The sequence below is a fragment of the Spinacia oleracea genome, chromosome 3 (assembly GCF_020520425.1).
Source record: "Spinacia oleracea cultivar Varoflay chromosome 3, BTI_SOV_V1, whole genome shotgun sequence".
In the NCBI taxonomy this organism is placed as follows: Eukaryota; Viridiplantae; Streptophyta; class Magnoliopsida; order Caryophyllales; family Amaranthaceae; genus Spinacia; species Spinacia oleracea.
Window position 1 is genome coordinate 8,658,561 of NC_079489.1, and position 15,180 is coordinate 8,673,740.

General features: G+C 35.7%; 1 protein-coding gene and 1 non-coding gene across 2 annotated transcripts; one reads left to right on the top strand and one right to left on the bottom strand.

Annotated features, from left to right (window-relative positions):
• Positions 1 to 5,238: 5,238 nt before the first annotated feature.
• Positions 5,239 to 11,615, bottom strand: LOC110786085 (uncharacterized protein At1g51745). Its single transcript, XM_021990599.2, has 3 exons — positions 10,917 to 11,615; positions 7,979 to 8,973; positions 5,239 to 6,884 (listed from the first exon to the last, which is right to left on the bottom strand). The coding sequence occupies exons 1-3, from the start codon at positions 11,099 to 11,101 to the stop codon at positions 5,638 to 5,640; spliced, it is 2,427 nt and encodes an 808-aa protein (XP_021846291.1). The 5' UTR covers positions 11,102 to 11,615; the 3' UTR covers positions 5,239 to 5,637.
• Positions 11,616 to 11,755: 140 nt separating this feature from the next.
• TRNAM-CAU (transfer RNA methionine (anticodon CAU)) lies at positions 11,756 to 11,827 on the top strand. The gene has a single exon. It is a non-coding gene; the product is annotated as a tRNA-Met (tRNA).
• The last annotated feature ends 3,353 nt before the right edge of the window (positions 11,828 to 15,180 follow it).

Here is a 15,180-nt window from a genome sequence, read left to right on the forward strand (position 1 = left end):
GACAAATAATGAAAAAGAATAAAAACTTTTCTGATAATTAACCTTTAAATTTGGTTCGCAACAACATATGTATAATTCCATTCTAGAGAAATATAATTTAAGTTAAACAAAATTATAAATGATGATTAAAATAAAAAGAAATATTTTTTTTACATGAGCTCAAAAACAGAAAACTAAGGAAAATTAGTAAAAGAAAGACGCAAAGAGGCAACCTTCCTTGCGAGGTTGTGTGTGTCTTCCACTCTATCATGACCCACGTTGTTGATGTTGCACCGGTCGAAGGAATTCCCGATGTTCCTAATTTCCTTAATTGTCCACATTAGTTGCACATCCAGAATCTCATTAGATAAAAGAAGTTGGAAGCGTTTTTTTAGTATGAAAGAATAGTAACGCGAGCAATAGAAACTTGTGACGCTCAAGGAAGACCCTGAAGACAAGCAATAGGCTCTGTTTGCAAAGCAGAAGTAGAATCCCCGCACTCGAGCCACCTAACACCCTGCCGGTATTAATATCTTGACCATCTAAATACCAACTTATTCTTGCACTTCTTGAATTCCTCTTCCAAGACCCGTCAACTGAAATCAAGGATATATCTCCAACCCCTTTGGTGCCAATGATGATTATTCTGAAAAACCCTGGCGGATACTCAGTATCCATCTCTAGAGGATGAAGAAAGCGCAGAAAGGGATGCACATGATGATGAAGGATCCCGCTCTGCTCAATACCTTGTGAAATAAAAGTATGAACGGGTGAAAATAATGCAGTACATTCCCTAAAAACTCGATTATTTGTAACCAACCATAGGGCCAAGAGTGTACTGATGAAGTACACAACTCTAGAACTATTTCTACCATCATGTCTGTAAAATTTCCGGAAATAAAACAGAAACCTTTCCTTAAAGGACATGGAATCGTTGTGTTCTGAGTGAAGAGATAAAACTCCATCCCTCCAAGATTGTCGAGCAATATCGCAAAAACGAAAGATATGTTGGGTATCTTCCTCGATATTATCACACAAATCATATCAAAGCGGAACATGAATACCTCTCTTATCAAGATTAACTTTGGAAGCAATCCCGTTGTGAAGAAGTTTCCAAATGAATAACTTCCATTTAGGAAGTATTTTCATTGGCCATAGTGTTTTGTAGAAATGCCGAGCCAGATCTTCCGTGATATGGTCCATTTCATCCGCTATCAACATAGCATAGGCAGTTTTGACTGTTAGTTCCCCCGATTTGTGATATATCCAGTACAGAAAATCATCGGTCTCCACAGATGAAAGCTCCATACCCACAATACTTTTCGCATTTCGAGTTCGAAAAACAAATACTTTAAATACAATATTAATGACAAACTATATGTAATAAATTATTAAACAAAAAAAACAAAGGATAAGTTATTTTTTACCACCTAAAAAAACTGAAAATTCATTTTTTAACCTAAAAAACTAAAATTGTATTTTACCACCTAAAAATATTTAAAACTTGTTTTTTACCACCTCAAAAATGGAAAAAATATGAAAATATTATGGGGGCACAATAATGGTAATATTTCTGATATGTTCTCTTCTATGTAGTTAACTCCATTTTCTTCCTCTGCTTCCTTCTCTTCCATGAATTCACATAATCCCCCCCCCCCTCTCTCCCATTAATCCACAAAATTGACAAACTTCAATGGCGGTAAAGAGAAAGGGGCGAAGGAGTTAAAGTAAACCACACACGGACTGTAAAAAAATTGGAGAAAAATTAAATTAGGGAGCCCCACATAAATATTTCATCTATTTTTACGTTTTCATGTGCTAAAAAATAAGTTTTAACTTTTTTTTGGGTGGTAAAATACAAGATTTAGTTTTTTGGTGGTAAAAACCAATTTTTCGATTTTTATAGGTGATAAAATATAATTTATCCAAAACAAAATATATTTCATTTAGTTTAGTCCGAAAAATATTAAAATTTAATCTAAACAACATGCAACTATGCTAATATAAGATATTACACCTATTTTAATTTGGATTCTTCACCAAATAATAAATTAACTAGTGTGTGGCCCGGGCGTTGCTCCGGGTTTTACTTTTAGTAGGGTTTAGTTTTTTGTAAAAATGTGTCCATTTTTAAAAGATTGTATTTTACATTTATATGAGAAAACTTAACATACATTGTAGCTAGTTAAGATGGTAAGAAGTGAAACTTTAATCCATGAGGTTTGATGTTCAATCCTTGCTACGTGATTTTTTTTGGTTGTCAACATGCCATGATGCTTGTTAGCAGTGACATGGCGTAATAAGGAGGGGGCATACGTGACACATATGCGTTTTCATAAACGTCTTTTAATATATTAGTATAGATAGATAGATAGATAACTACTCCGCACTCTGTATTTGTTTAGCGTTTGTACAATGGCTCCCGTTAAAATAAATTAATAACACACGAACAATTTAAATTAATTCGTATAAATATTCAAGAATAAAATGTGGTTTATGCATTGGGGTGCATAATACTCATTGTGCACTCTATTTTCAAATAAACATTTAGTTCAAATATAAAGTACATAGATACCCAAAGAACATATAGTTAATGAACTTATAGTTCAAATTCATAGAACATTATTAAGATATTTAACTTATACGCGTCCATTGAAATCATTCTCCATGTTCAGTAGGTGTTCGATTAATGTTCTTTAGGGTGCACAATGAACATTGTGCACTTGGATAGTTGGATAGTTGGATGTATAACAAATAACCATTTAGCAATGATCTCTAAAAAAACATAAAATAGTAACTCCAAAAAGGGTTTTTTTTTTTAACCCAACCCGACGAAATTATATTATATAGATTACGTAAATATACATGGGAAAATTCCTCGTAAACCGAGGTTCAACCTAAGTAGAGTTCCAGAAGCAAACATACATCTCCGAAGACCCCAATCGAACCCAAAAACTTGCCAAAAATGGGTGAAAGCCATGACCCAACATAACAATGAAAGTCATGCTAAGAACACTAACCTTAAGAACTACTATATAAACATTAATATCAAAAGAAGCATAATTGACCATTTCTTGTTCCACTTAATCTTCTTCCAAAAAGATGCCTCCAAAAAGTTGTATCCAAAACTTCAGTTGTTGGTAATCTCTCCTTATTCGACTTCAACAATTTCAATTGCCGTATCCATTATTGAACCACCAACAACAAAAGGTGTGAAAGCTTTTCCTTTTCCCTTATCTTTGTGGCTACTGTCAATCTCCTTTAAGTTGTCCACCACTCCTTTGATTTCTGTAACAATATAATAGAACAAAAAACCAATTGTGATGCTGAAGCCGAAGTTGCAATCTGATTCAAAGTATCTGCATTATCATTTGGATGCTTCGCCCCAACAATAGAAAGCGCCTCTTCTCTAGCATTCCTTCTTATAGTATCCACATATTCTGGGTTTGCATTTTCAAAGTCTGCTTCATAATCCCCCTTGGCACAAGAAGGGATAATATAATGGAGCTTGCTTCCCACCGCCATGATCAAGGAATGAGCAGCAAGGGAGTGGGCAACTTTGTTGCAATATTTTGGGATGTGAGTAAAACCTACAACCCAGCTCTGATTGAGCAGTTGTGCAACCTCCCTCAAGATTGGACCAAGCTCATGATGATCCTGCTCATTAATCTTTCCTAGCAGAACTTTGAGGTTTAAAGCATCTGTTTCGATTTCCAACTTTTCAAACTTGAAATCCTTTGCAATAATGAGACCTTCTCTTAATGCATACAGTTCTGAAGCAAGTGGAGAGTCAACTGTGAATTTGCTTGAGAATCCCACAAACCACGAGCCAGTTGATCTTCTGAAAACTCCACCACCTGCTACTGCATTTGATTTCCAAGCCCCATCTACATTAAGCTTCATCACTCCTTCCTTGGGTTTAGGTTTTCTTAATCATTCCCGGAACTTGATTGGCACCCATCTCTTTTCCCTGTAAAATATTGTTAGAAAATTTCCAATCTACGTAAAATGCATTATAAAGAGAAAATGCAGTTTTCATTTTAAGATCGAAAACAACTTTGTTTCTAGATATCCAAATCTGTCATATAGCTGTCACAAAGATAACCTTCTATTTCATGGAATTGTTTAAATTAATATTAATCCAGTCCTTCCAATCTGAGTTATAGAAAGAAGTGAAATCAAAATTTGACTTATTCCAGATACATTGAAAAATATAAGACCACAAAATACTGGATTGAGGACAGTCTCTAAACAAATGTAGATGATTTTCCATGTGCAAACGACATCTAGAACAAATAGCACTGATGTCTGGAATGAAACGATTTAAATTTGCTGCCACTGGAAGAATTCTGTGAGCACAATTCCAAAGCAAAATCTTATATTTATAGGGACCTGTGATTTTCCAAATCTTATTCCAAGCAATAGAATCTAAATTTGGAGCCCTAATGCTCTGAAATTGCAAATGATAAGCCGACTTGATGTTAAAACAACCATTTTTAGAATAATTCCATCTTATAAAATCCCGTTCCTTACAATTATTAGAAAGAGGGTAGGATAGAATTAAAGATTTGATGTGAGGAGGAAGAAGGTGGTCTACATCATCAAGATACCAAGACCCATTTCGAATAATGTGACTAACAAATCAATGAGCTTTAGAATCAGGAATATGAAGACCCTCTATTTTATACTGAGGTTGGTTCTCAATCCAATGATGATACTATAACGAAGTAGTTTCCCCATTCGCCATTTCCATTTCCAAAAAGGTAAATAATAACCGTTATTGTGCACCAAAGTGACTAGTTGTTGTGTACCACACTACCACTCATGCTCAAACCTATAAATTTGGTACGTCTTTTCGGGCTAAAATGATTTTTTTGGGCTTTACGGGCCAAGGTCGGCCTTTGGTCTAAAACTCGTATTTGAGGCTGTTCAAACCCGCACTTTTCAGTCGGGTCAGCAGGCCGCGCTATAATTGAGCAGTCTAGTCTGAACTCTGAAGTCACCCTCAGATTTTCAGCTAGCCATAACATGGTTAGGCAAAGTAGAACAGTTCAGCATGGGGCTTCACTCCCAACTTATTCCATGCTATGTCAATTCCAAGGTTTAACCAGTATGTTCTCATGTAGTGTACTTGAAACGAATTCTGATGACAATTTTGGCAAATTAAATTATACATACAATACCATTGAACTAACAAGTATCACCCCAAACGTACCCGAAAATATGTGCAAGATTATATTTTCAAATACAACCCCAATGTTACACAAAAGCTAAAAAGCTATCATATAAAAAAGGAGGAATGTATACTTAGAAATATTGAAAACATTTACATTAAACTTTACAATTTTCATGTCAAAACTAAATGTGCTACTTTAAATACTGATAACTGAGTATAACTATAATAACTTCCCTACTGATCAACAAAGAAGAGTAGTTGTTTTCCACTCTATTGAGACTATCACTATCAGAAGCCATATACCTGTAAGGGATTCATCTCCATGTTCCGAAGACAGCAAATACTCCGTTAATTAAGCTCCAGATTGCAGGAGATCTATACTGATGCGGTCTGTTTTCTATCTCGAAAGAATTAGCAAGGTATCGACTATTAAAATGGTATAAAGATTATTCATCCCCAACTTACAATTTACAGAGTGGTACCTAAGCCGGATTTCTTTCCTTATTAGGGGGTGCAGAAGGCGGTCTACCAACACTCTCGAGTAATCTACTGAAAGCAAGTTTGACAGGAATACAGGCCATTTTTTGAGGATCTGAATTCCCAGATTTCATCACACCATCATCAATCTGACAGCTACTTGTATCCTCCTCTTTCTTCTTTACAGGGAACTTCTGATCAATACCAATGGAAGACAGAGCTTTTGTCTTCTGGTTTGAAGACATATTCACTTTCCGTGTCAGCTTCTTCATCCCTTGAAATGGAAACTTGGTCTTTTTCGTCATAATACCGCCTTTTCGAACTGAATTTGAAGGAAGTGACTTTTTGGACCGTACTTTCCTGAGCTGATGAATATACTGATCATCAGAATCTTCTTCATCGCCATCCAATTGGGAAGAAGAAGATGGATGAGGACGTGGCACTCGAAAATTGGCTGTCCTCTTAGCAGTCCTCCATACTGGTGGAGCAGCTTTGCTTCTATCAGAGTCATCATATCTTACATCACCAAATACATCATCACTTGTTGATACAAGAATATCGGTTGATCCATCTTCAAGGGTTTCAATTTGGATAGGGTGACCTATAATTGCCTTCCCATTTAACCTGCTCATCAGAGAAACCCAAGGTACATGCTCGCCCCCTTTGCGGTTTGCTTGAACTTTCAGGTCTACATCTATCAACAAGTCATGCCCATTTCGCCCACCAAACATTGGATCAAAACAGCCACCTCTCTCTTCCCAGAATCCTCTCAATTGCCTACCCCATGTGAACTCATCCCAATTGATCATATTATTCTGGCCAATGAAATTATGCCTTCTCGCTGCAGCTTGTGATGGCAAGTAACCCCTTTTACTTAATCCCTGCGAATGAGGGTCAAAGTCTTCGTCCATATTATCAGTATCATTGGTGTAGCCATTGTCATGATAGTAACTCAAGCCATGATTTGGTGGTGCCCTGTGGCTCATTGAACTACTACCCCCTGTTTCAAGATATGATCCAGAAGTGAATCTGTTGTCTACTACAGGTCTCTTGTTGATATGGCGAACATTTCTTTTCCCTTTCAACTGCCATTTAGAAACCCCGGATGCAGGACTTGGATCATGAAAATAAAACTGAGACCTCTCATCGAGTGACAGCTCATCAGATTCATCGCCGCTCGTACTTTCATGACCCGCTTGCATTTGCAATCTATCAAGCATTCTTGGCTGTGTTCTGATGCACGTATCAGCATCTGAAAAAGCAGCAAAACTAAATCGTATCATAAACCACCAAATTGAACTTTGTGAAGCTGTGGGATGATTAACAATACAACAAGAAGTCCACGAGATATCACATGCTTGATTTCGCACTGCAACAATTTGTTTAAAGAACAAATTCCAAATGCATTACAAAATAATTGCACAAACCTTGCCACACTTAACAGCCACCACTCACCAGCAGTGGGAAGAAGTTGTTTAAAGAACAAGATTCCAAATGCATATCAAAGCAATGCACAAAACTAACAGCCATTAGCATTGAGGATGATTGCCAAAATTAAATGAAGTAAAAGAATTTTCAAATTAGACTAGATACTATAAAACATAGTCCAGACTTTAAGTAATGATGCAAAGATCTGGCATGCAAAATCCGGGATTAACAATATCTCATTACAAGCAACATTTAAGTCACGAAAATCATTACTTAAAAAGGACAAAGGGACAACAAGAAACAGTACGATATCAAATGTCGAGCTCTTACACCCACCCCCACCCCCACCCCCTCAACACCTACTTCTGCTTAAAACAGTGTGGTAAATCTTCAAATGGGCTTCAAGAATTGAAATTTTAAATTTTGTTTTCTGACAGCATATCTTCAAATAAGATCAGGTTAAAAAGCCATTAGGAATATGAGATAATCTAGTTGTGTTTCATTATTACAGAACAAACTACTTGCCCAAACTAACAAAGATTTTGAAATTCAACCATTCTTTATGTGAGCTGCTGAATTAGCAAACTAGTGAATGAACTACTGAATTACCAAACTAGTGAATCTAAAAATATTTGACACTCATAATCTTACATCAGTTAACATAAATCATATCCACTCCAGAGGACGAGCACTAAATAACATGCAAGCAGCCAGGGCACGTAGTCGCATGACCTGAAGGGCATGTGGCATGCAAATCTCTACAATACATTTTGCTTCATGTTTATCCGTCAAAGATGCACAAAAGGTAATATTAGTAATATAACCCACAAGAAAGTGAAGAAGACTGGACCAGATATTTAAAAAGTATAGCAAGCACATAAAGAGAGCACCTTGAAACTACCGAAATTGTTCAACTACCTGAAAGCATTGCGCCGGCCTCCACATGTGCTTCTAGAGAATGGGTCTCGGATGAATCAGATTCAGTTTCTTCTGATGATCCAGAAGTAGTCTCTTCTACAGAAGTGCCACGCTTAGATCGAAAGTTGCCCATATCAAGCTGGGAAAGTGGCGTTTCCATCTGGCCTCCTTGCTTGGTAACAAATATCTCATGCGACTCGGATGGAAAGTACATAGATCGATGAATACCATCTACGGGAATTTCCTTTCTGTGCACATCGGGATGCAAAAAACTAGCATGTGACTTTGCATTATTTTGCCTGACTTTGACAAAGGAATGCAGCCTATCTCGTTTTTTAGGAACAGGCTCCTCAATTAAGCACTCTAGCGACCGCTTCCGCTTGCCAAGGGAATTCCTGGAATCTGAATCACTAGAATTCTCAAAGCAAGGGTCAGTTGTTGGGGCAGCATATACATGACCATCAACTGCCATTTTTTTAGATTCCTCAGGCACAACCGAATTGTAAATTGTTCTAGGTGTAGCCACTTCCTTCAGCCCAAAACCATGCAACCCTCTTACTTGAAAGCTTAAATCAGTGCCACTCTCTTCTAAACTTGGATGAGTTCCATCTATAGCTTTATGTGTGTACATGGACACACCTTTTCTCTCCATTAAATTAGATATATCAACTGTCCTGCCAAGTTGACGTAATTCATGGTTTACGAGTTTCCCATTGCCATTTTCCAAACCTCCAGATGATCTAATTAAATCCTTTCTCTCAGAATCGAATGGTTTTTCTCGAATCAAATGAGTGCTACCTGATTTCCCATATTTTCTTTCAAAAAATTGTTTTTCAAGTTCAAGAGCATGAAGTATGGCATCTTCTCTCCGGGCATACTTTTCACGTTTCTTTGCAGGAAGTCCCAGGGAGGCTTCAGCTCTCTCAATGCAATCATCAAACTCACCACATCGAAATGCCTTCACGCGCTTTGATTTTTCGAGATTATACCAATCCCTGAGAATATATCCATGAAATTTCAATTGGATATCAAGATGAAGAAATGCAGTATTGCGGTTCTAGTTAAAAACAGTTGTTTCACTAACGTAATGCGCACAAAAAATACTTGATAAACGAAAGAGAGATTGTGGTTGTTTAAATGACAAATTTTCAGCATTTGGCTTCCTGAGAAGATGGATGCATAAGAATATAACACAGTAGAATAAAAACAGCATCGCAAAAACATATAACTAGGAATGGAAGTGTAGGCTCATAACAGTAGCAGTAATTCACCATGCACCTCTAAGAACACAAGACAAATAACCAATCAAATGCCAAACAGAAATCATAGTCAAGGTCATAAGCAAGTATTTAAGGATAATGAAGGCATATGTAAAAAGAACGATGGTTAGGGGGGGGGGGATATAACATGAAGGTTTTCAATTAGACATATTTTTTAATGAAAAGAAAACCGGGAGAATTCCACCACCAAAGCATGCTTAGGGGTTTTAGGTGTGCGGTAATACCATCAACTTGTCAGTCATTTGTGGGAGAAGAAGTCCAGATATTTTTAGTTAAGCTCATGGAGATGGGGTTCAATAGGAAGGATAGTGTCAGAATTGAGGCTATAGAATATAGGTATCAATTAAAGCTCGAATAAGATATGTGCACAACGAGTTTTGAATGTTTAACCACCATAAACTGGTTGACATAAGCTTAACTAGTTGACATCAGAGGGATGAGAATTTCTAAAGCCAACAAGTGGTTATCCAAAGTATCATACTCCTCAACTATCAGCAAATTGATTTTCTACCCTCCAGGTCAAGGGACAAGATAGGTTTCACTCTTCCCGGACAATTTGGCGAACATATGTCTGGCTTAAGTGCTTCCAAGGTATTATTGTTCTATTAGCTCAGTCACTAGTTTATCGGCCAATAAAACCTTCTACAGTTTCCTTAAATCCTTATGTCCAACAAGGATAGAAAACATTTAAGCTAAAATTTCTAAATCATTTCCCAACTTACTAACAAAAGTGCATATCTGAAATAATTCACTTCCAAACTTTCCTCTCCATCATGCCCACAAAATTCCCTGGAAGACATTACAAGAAATACGTCTTCAATGTCTACAGTCTCAGAAGCAGAAAACTAGAACTGATCGACACTCGAGTTCTCAATAATCAAACCCTCAACCAAGCCCTTTCCCTGCCCCCTACAAAATCTTACACCGTACTCCTAGACCCACAAAATCAAATTATATATCTTCCTTTTGCAACTTGATCGAAGGAAATCTATTACCAATAGTCCTTACACGATTAAACACGGTGTTACAACTCAAAACACTATCCCATATTTTGCCAAGATGCACTGCACCTACTCCACAAACAATCGCCACACACCTACTAGCTCTTAGAGGCTTCAATGTAGTTTTCAACCATCACATACCCTACTCTACTCACATGGCCACATGCCCTCCCTTCCAAAAAAAACCCAATTCGCGGCGTCAACCTCAATCCCTAAGCTTCCTTACTTTGTGCAACAACACCACATCACAATCAATGTTCAATATTTCCCTCTGTAGGACATAAAACAATCTAAACCTAAGTAGTTAGGCATGTTGTGGTGCTACTTTCAATAGATATACTATCTGTCTATCTAATACAGTTATGGTGATACACATATATTTGTCCTGGTACCTCATATGCTAGTACTTTCACAAAGCTCTAGCGGGCTCGTGGCAGTCATGATATACAAAGTTTTGTACCTCGAACCGATCATCCTCATCATAACATAAACAAGCTAATAAACAAGCTACATTGCAATCAGTTCATGACAAACATTCATAAAACCAAAAGAGTAAAACACAACCAAAGTACACCACCACTTTCATTCATTTCTTCATCAAATCATTCAAAAAAATTAGCATGAAAACAAAAGAGACAACAATTCCAGAAAACTTACACACTAGCATCTTCTCTACCAAGAAGCTTAACAGGAGTTCCAGATCGAGGTGACATAAGATGAGAAGCCGAAAGCTCATCCGGACCGAGTATTTTCCCCGGCCACCACGACCCGTTTCGCCTCCGAACCCACACTATTGAACCCGCCCCACCGTCCCTCACCCCACCACTCTCTGAGCTTCCCATAACTTCAAAAAAAAACAGGGTATACTTCTACAACTTTACAGCAAACCAACAAAAACACAAATTGGCAGATTTTCTCTATTTTACAGGTTTAATCAAATAAAAAACGGAGATTAAGAAGGTAGTTGATTAAAGGGGCGATCAACCGGCAGCGAAGAAGAGAGAGAAGCGGAAAGTGGTGAGGGAAATAGGAGAAGACGCCATTGATTAAAAAGGAGGAAGATGATTAGGGTTTCCATTCAAATTGGGAATAAAATCATCTCTGATTTTTATTTTTTTGGGGCGAAGATTTTTCCTTTTTTTTATAAGAAAAAATTCTAGGGTTTGTATCTGGATTTGATTGATAAATTATAAATAAATTGGGGTATATTTCCGACAAATTGGTATGATCGGAAAGCGACGAAAGTTGAGCAATTTGGGTTTGTTGTTCCTTAGTTTCTCTCTCCTCTGTGTATGTGTTTCTGAGTATTTTCTCTCTCCTAAGGAAGAAGCTTTTGGGTGTTGGTATGGAAGAAAGACCTCTGCTCACTCGGTTCTGAGTTTTAACTGGGTTGACTCGGACGATTTAACACGTGCTGTATTTTACAGGATGATGTCTTATACAGTTTAATAGGATGGCTGTTTTAATAAATTTGTAGAGGAAGAATGTATCAATAAATCAGAGTGGCGCAGCGGAAGCGTGGTGGGCCCATAACCCACAGGTCCCAGGATCGAAACCTGGCTCTGATAGATGTTGAGAAATGCTTCTGCCCTCCTTTTTTAGATTTAAAAAAAATCTTTAATAGGAATCAATTCTATTTGAGATTGGCTAATGCAATATCTGATCTAATTTTATACTTGTATGATAAAGTCTCACATATCCAACTTTTTTATTTTGGTTTTCCCATTTTTTCTTTCTCTTTAATGAGCAAAATCAATAAATTTATTTATTGTGGTTGGCCACATTCAATATCTGATCTAATATGATTCGATACAATCCGAGATTTCGAACATCCAATATGATCTGATGCAATCTGAAATATATCGAAGATCCAAATTTTCAAAAAAGATGATTGATTTGGGTTCTTTTTAAAAAGGGGTAATTGAAAATTCTTTTGTCTAAAAAATTTAAAGAGAGGTAAGAATCCGATCCAGAAAATTTAGATACATAGAACCAGAGAAAATACTGTTTTTTAGATTTTTTTTTTTTATCATATTTTATTACTCAACCCTAAATCTAACACATAAAAGATCATCACTATCCTTACAACTTGATCATGTTCAAAGTTATGTTAGTTAGGGGAAGTATCAATCTAAGTTTGGCGTGGAGCATAGTATCCCTTGATTTGGTTTTGAATATTACAGAATCTATAAAATTGTCATGTCAATTTAAGGTGTGTTCGACAATAACTTTTGGAGTAGCTTATAATTATCTTTTTTCTAAACCGAATAGTAAGGTTTGATAATAGTGATGCGTTTCACATATCCAACCCAAACAAGCTTTCGAAAATAGTGTTTGACAAAACTACCAAAATAGATGTGAGGTGCCATATTTGAACCCATACGGACATACAATCATACTTTGACAAGAGCTAACAAATGACACTAATTCTTAAATGAATCTAGTCCGCACTAAATTTATTGTGGATCATGCCTAAAAAGAAAAGTTAACAACTTGATTATACTTTATTTTGACGTTGTTTATTATAATTATGATTTTTTCATAATTATCACCAAATAAAGTCTAGTTTTTCAAACTTACCACCTTATAAAATTTTATTTAAAAATTAGCACCTTATATTTGTCAAAACTTTCAAAATTACCACCACTTAACGAAAACCGTTTAGTTTTCTGTTACGTGGTAGTAATATTAAAAGTTTAGACAAATTTAAGGTGGTAATTTTGAAACAATTTTTTTTTTTTTTAAGATGGTAAGTTTTATTTTAAAACTACCACCTTAAATTTGTCTAAAATTTTAAAATTAACACCACTTAACAAAAAAAAGTTAACGGTAGTAGTGGAAATTTTAAGATGATGGAAAATCGTTTAAGATGGTTTGGGCATGTAAGCAGAAGATCAAGTGATGTCTCGGTCAGGAGGCTAGAAGGGTGGCAAAGTGATAGAATTGCAAGGGGTAGGGGAAGACCTAAGAAAACTTGGAGGAAGGTGATTGAGCATGATATGAGCCTACCTGGGAAGGAGAATATAGCGTTGGATAGGACAGAATGGAGGGAAAGAATATACGTTGATGACTTCATTTGACTTATACATCTTCCATTTTGACTCTCTTACTTCTACTTCTTTGATTTTATTTTATTTTTTACATGCTATTTTGAAATGTGCTTATTTTATTTATTTAAACTTTATTTATTTTTATTATCCCTTATAATAGTTTTTATGTAATATATTTATATATATTTTCCTCTTATCTTACTTTCATTATTTCCACTTTCTTCCTCTTCCTTGTTTATTCTTTTAACTTCTCGCTACCTTTCTGGTTTGATTGGCCACAATGGCGATCTCCTAGGACGATTCATGTTAGTCGACCTCAAATCATTTTGGGACTACGACTTTGTTGTTGTTGTTGTTGTTGGTAGGAGTGGTAATTTTGAAAGTTTAGATAAATTTAAGGTGCTAATTTTTGAACAAAATTTTATAAGGTGGTAAATTTGAAAGGCTGAACTTTATAAGGTGGTAATTATGAAAAAAGTATCAAATTGGTACTGTTAGTACATGTTTTGCTTGAATGGTGTGATTTTAAGTCACAGTTCTCTTTTAAAAACATAAGGTTAGTTTGATTCAAAACATATTTATTAATTTATTAATTATATATAAGAAAATTGGTGTTTAATTTAGTATCTCTAATCTATAATTATGAGGTCAATTTAGTAATTTCACTTTTGGTGTACCCTTATGGAATAGACTATAATGCCCTTAATGATAATTTAAATTTAATGAAAACATAAAACTAGTTTAATTTCCCTTTTCAAATATTCTAAATAATCACTCCATTATTTTGATTAATCGGCAAGTCAAAAAATCCAATAGTTTCATTTTCCTTCTTGTTCATCAGTCGGTGAACAAAAGCTTCTAATAAGCGACTACGTTCCTTCGCCTATCGTATGTATCGGCTTGGCTTCGTCCCGAACCAAGGCCAGTTTTGCAAGCCCAGTCTCTCTGGTATAGGCAAGGGCTCCAACCCGCTGGTTAAATACTAATATTTCTCGGATAGAGTATTAGAACGGAAAGATCCATTTGTCTGTATTTTTCGTTGGGGATTCCTTGGAAAATATCGTCGCATCTTCTTCCGTCTAATTAATCTCCTCTACGTATGTATTGAAATACAGATGAATTTGATGGCCATGACCGACTAAAGATCAGTGCCATCTCACGAATTGGATTCGAACATAGGGTATCTGTGGGAGAGTTTGATTATCCTAATCACGCCCAAAACTCACCTATAATTCCCTATAAGTAGCAAAATACTTCAAATATTCCAATCAAATAATAAGTGATTAGGAAAGAAAATAAAAAAAGTAAAAAGTATCCCAATAATACCTCAATTTTTTCATATCTTCCTAATAACATATCTCAATCACGATTAAATTATGACATCAACAAAACATCAAAACATCAGTTAAGGAAGGTGAAATTGTGAGAGGAAAAAACAAAGAAGCTGCAAATCAAATCAAAGAAAAATGCATCAACTTAAGGAAATTATAATTATGCAAATCATAAATGTCACCATAAAGCTCAATCAATTAGTAATTCAAATAATTTTCCATGAACTTTAGTGGCACGCATGAGAACGTCCAGATCATATATGGAAAATTTCTCGAAAGTCAATTAAAGCAAGCTTATTCACAATTACACCCAAAAATTTTCAAATCAAAATTAATGTCAAATTAAGTACCAACTCACAATATTAACGGGTTATGTAAAATAATAAACGCACAAAATCAAGAAACAACCAATATATTAAAAAAAACATAGAATACTTAGCATTTACTAAAAATAATATTTTATTATTAATTATCTCAAATTGTATTTCAAATAAAGATAAGTGTTTACATTTTTGCATCCTAAGTGACGCAAATGGGTCA

Excerpts from the sequence above, each read along its gene's own strand:
- LOC110786085 (XM_021990599.2), bottom strand. The coding sequence starts at position 11,101 with ATGGGAAGCTCAGAGAGTGGTGGGGTGAGGGACGGTGGGGCGGGTTCA. Across the intron at positions 8,974-10,916 it reads GGTAGAGAAGATGCTAGTGT|GGATTGGTATAATCTCGAAA; the intron begins GTAAGTTTTCTG and ends ATATATTCTCAG. Across the intron at positions 6,885-7,978 it reads GGCCGGCGCAATGCTTTCAG|ATGCTGATACGTGCATCAGA; the intron begins GTAGTTGAACAA and ends CTGCTTTTTCAG.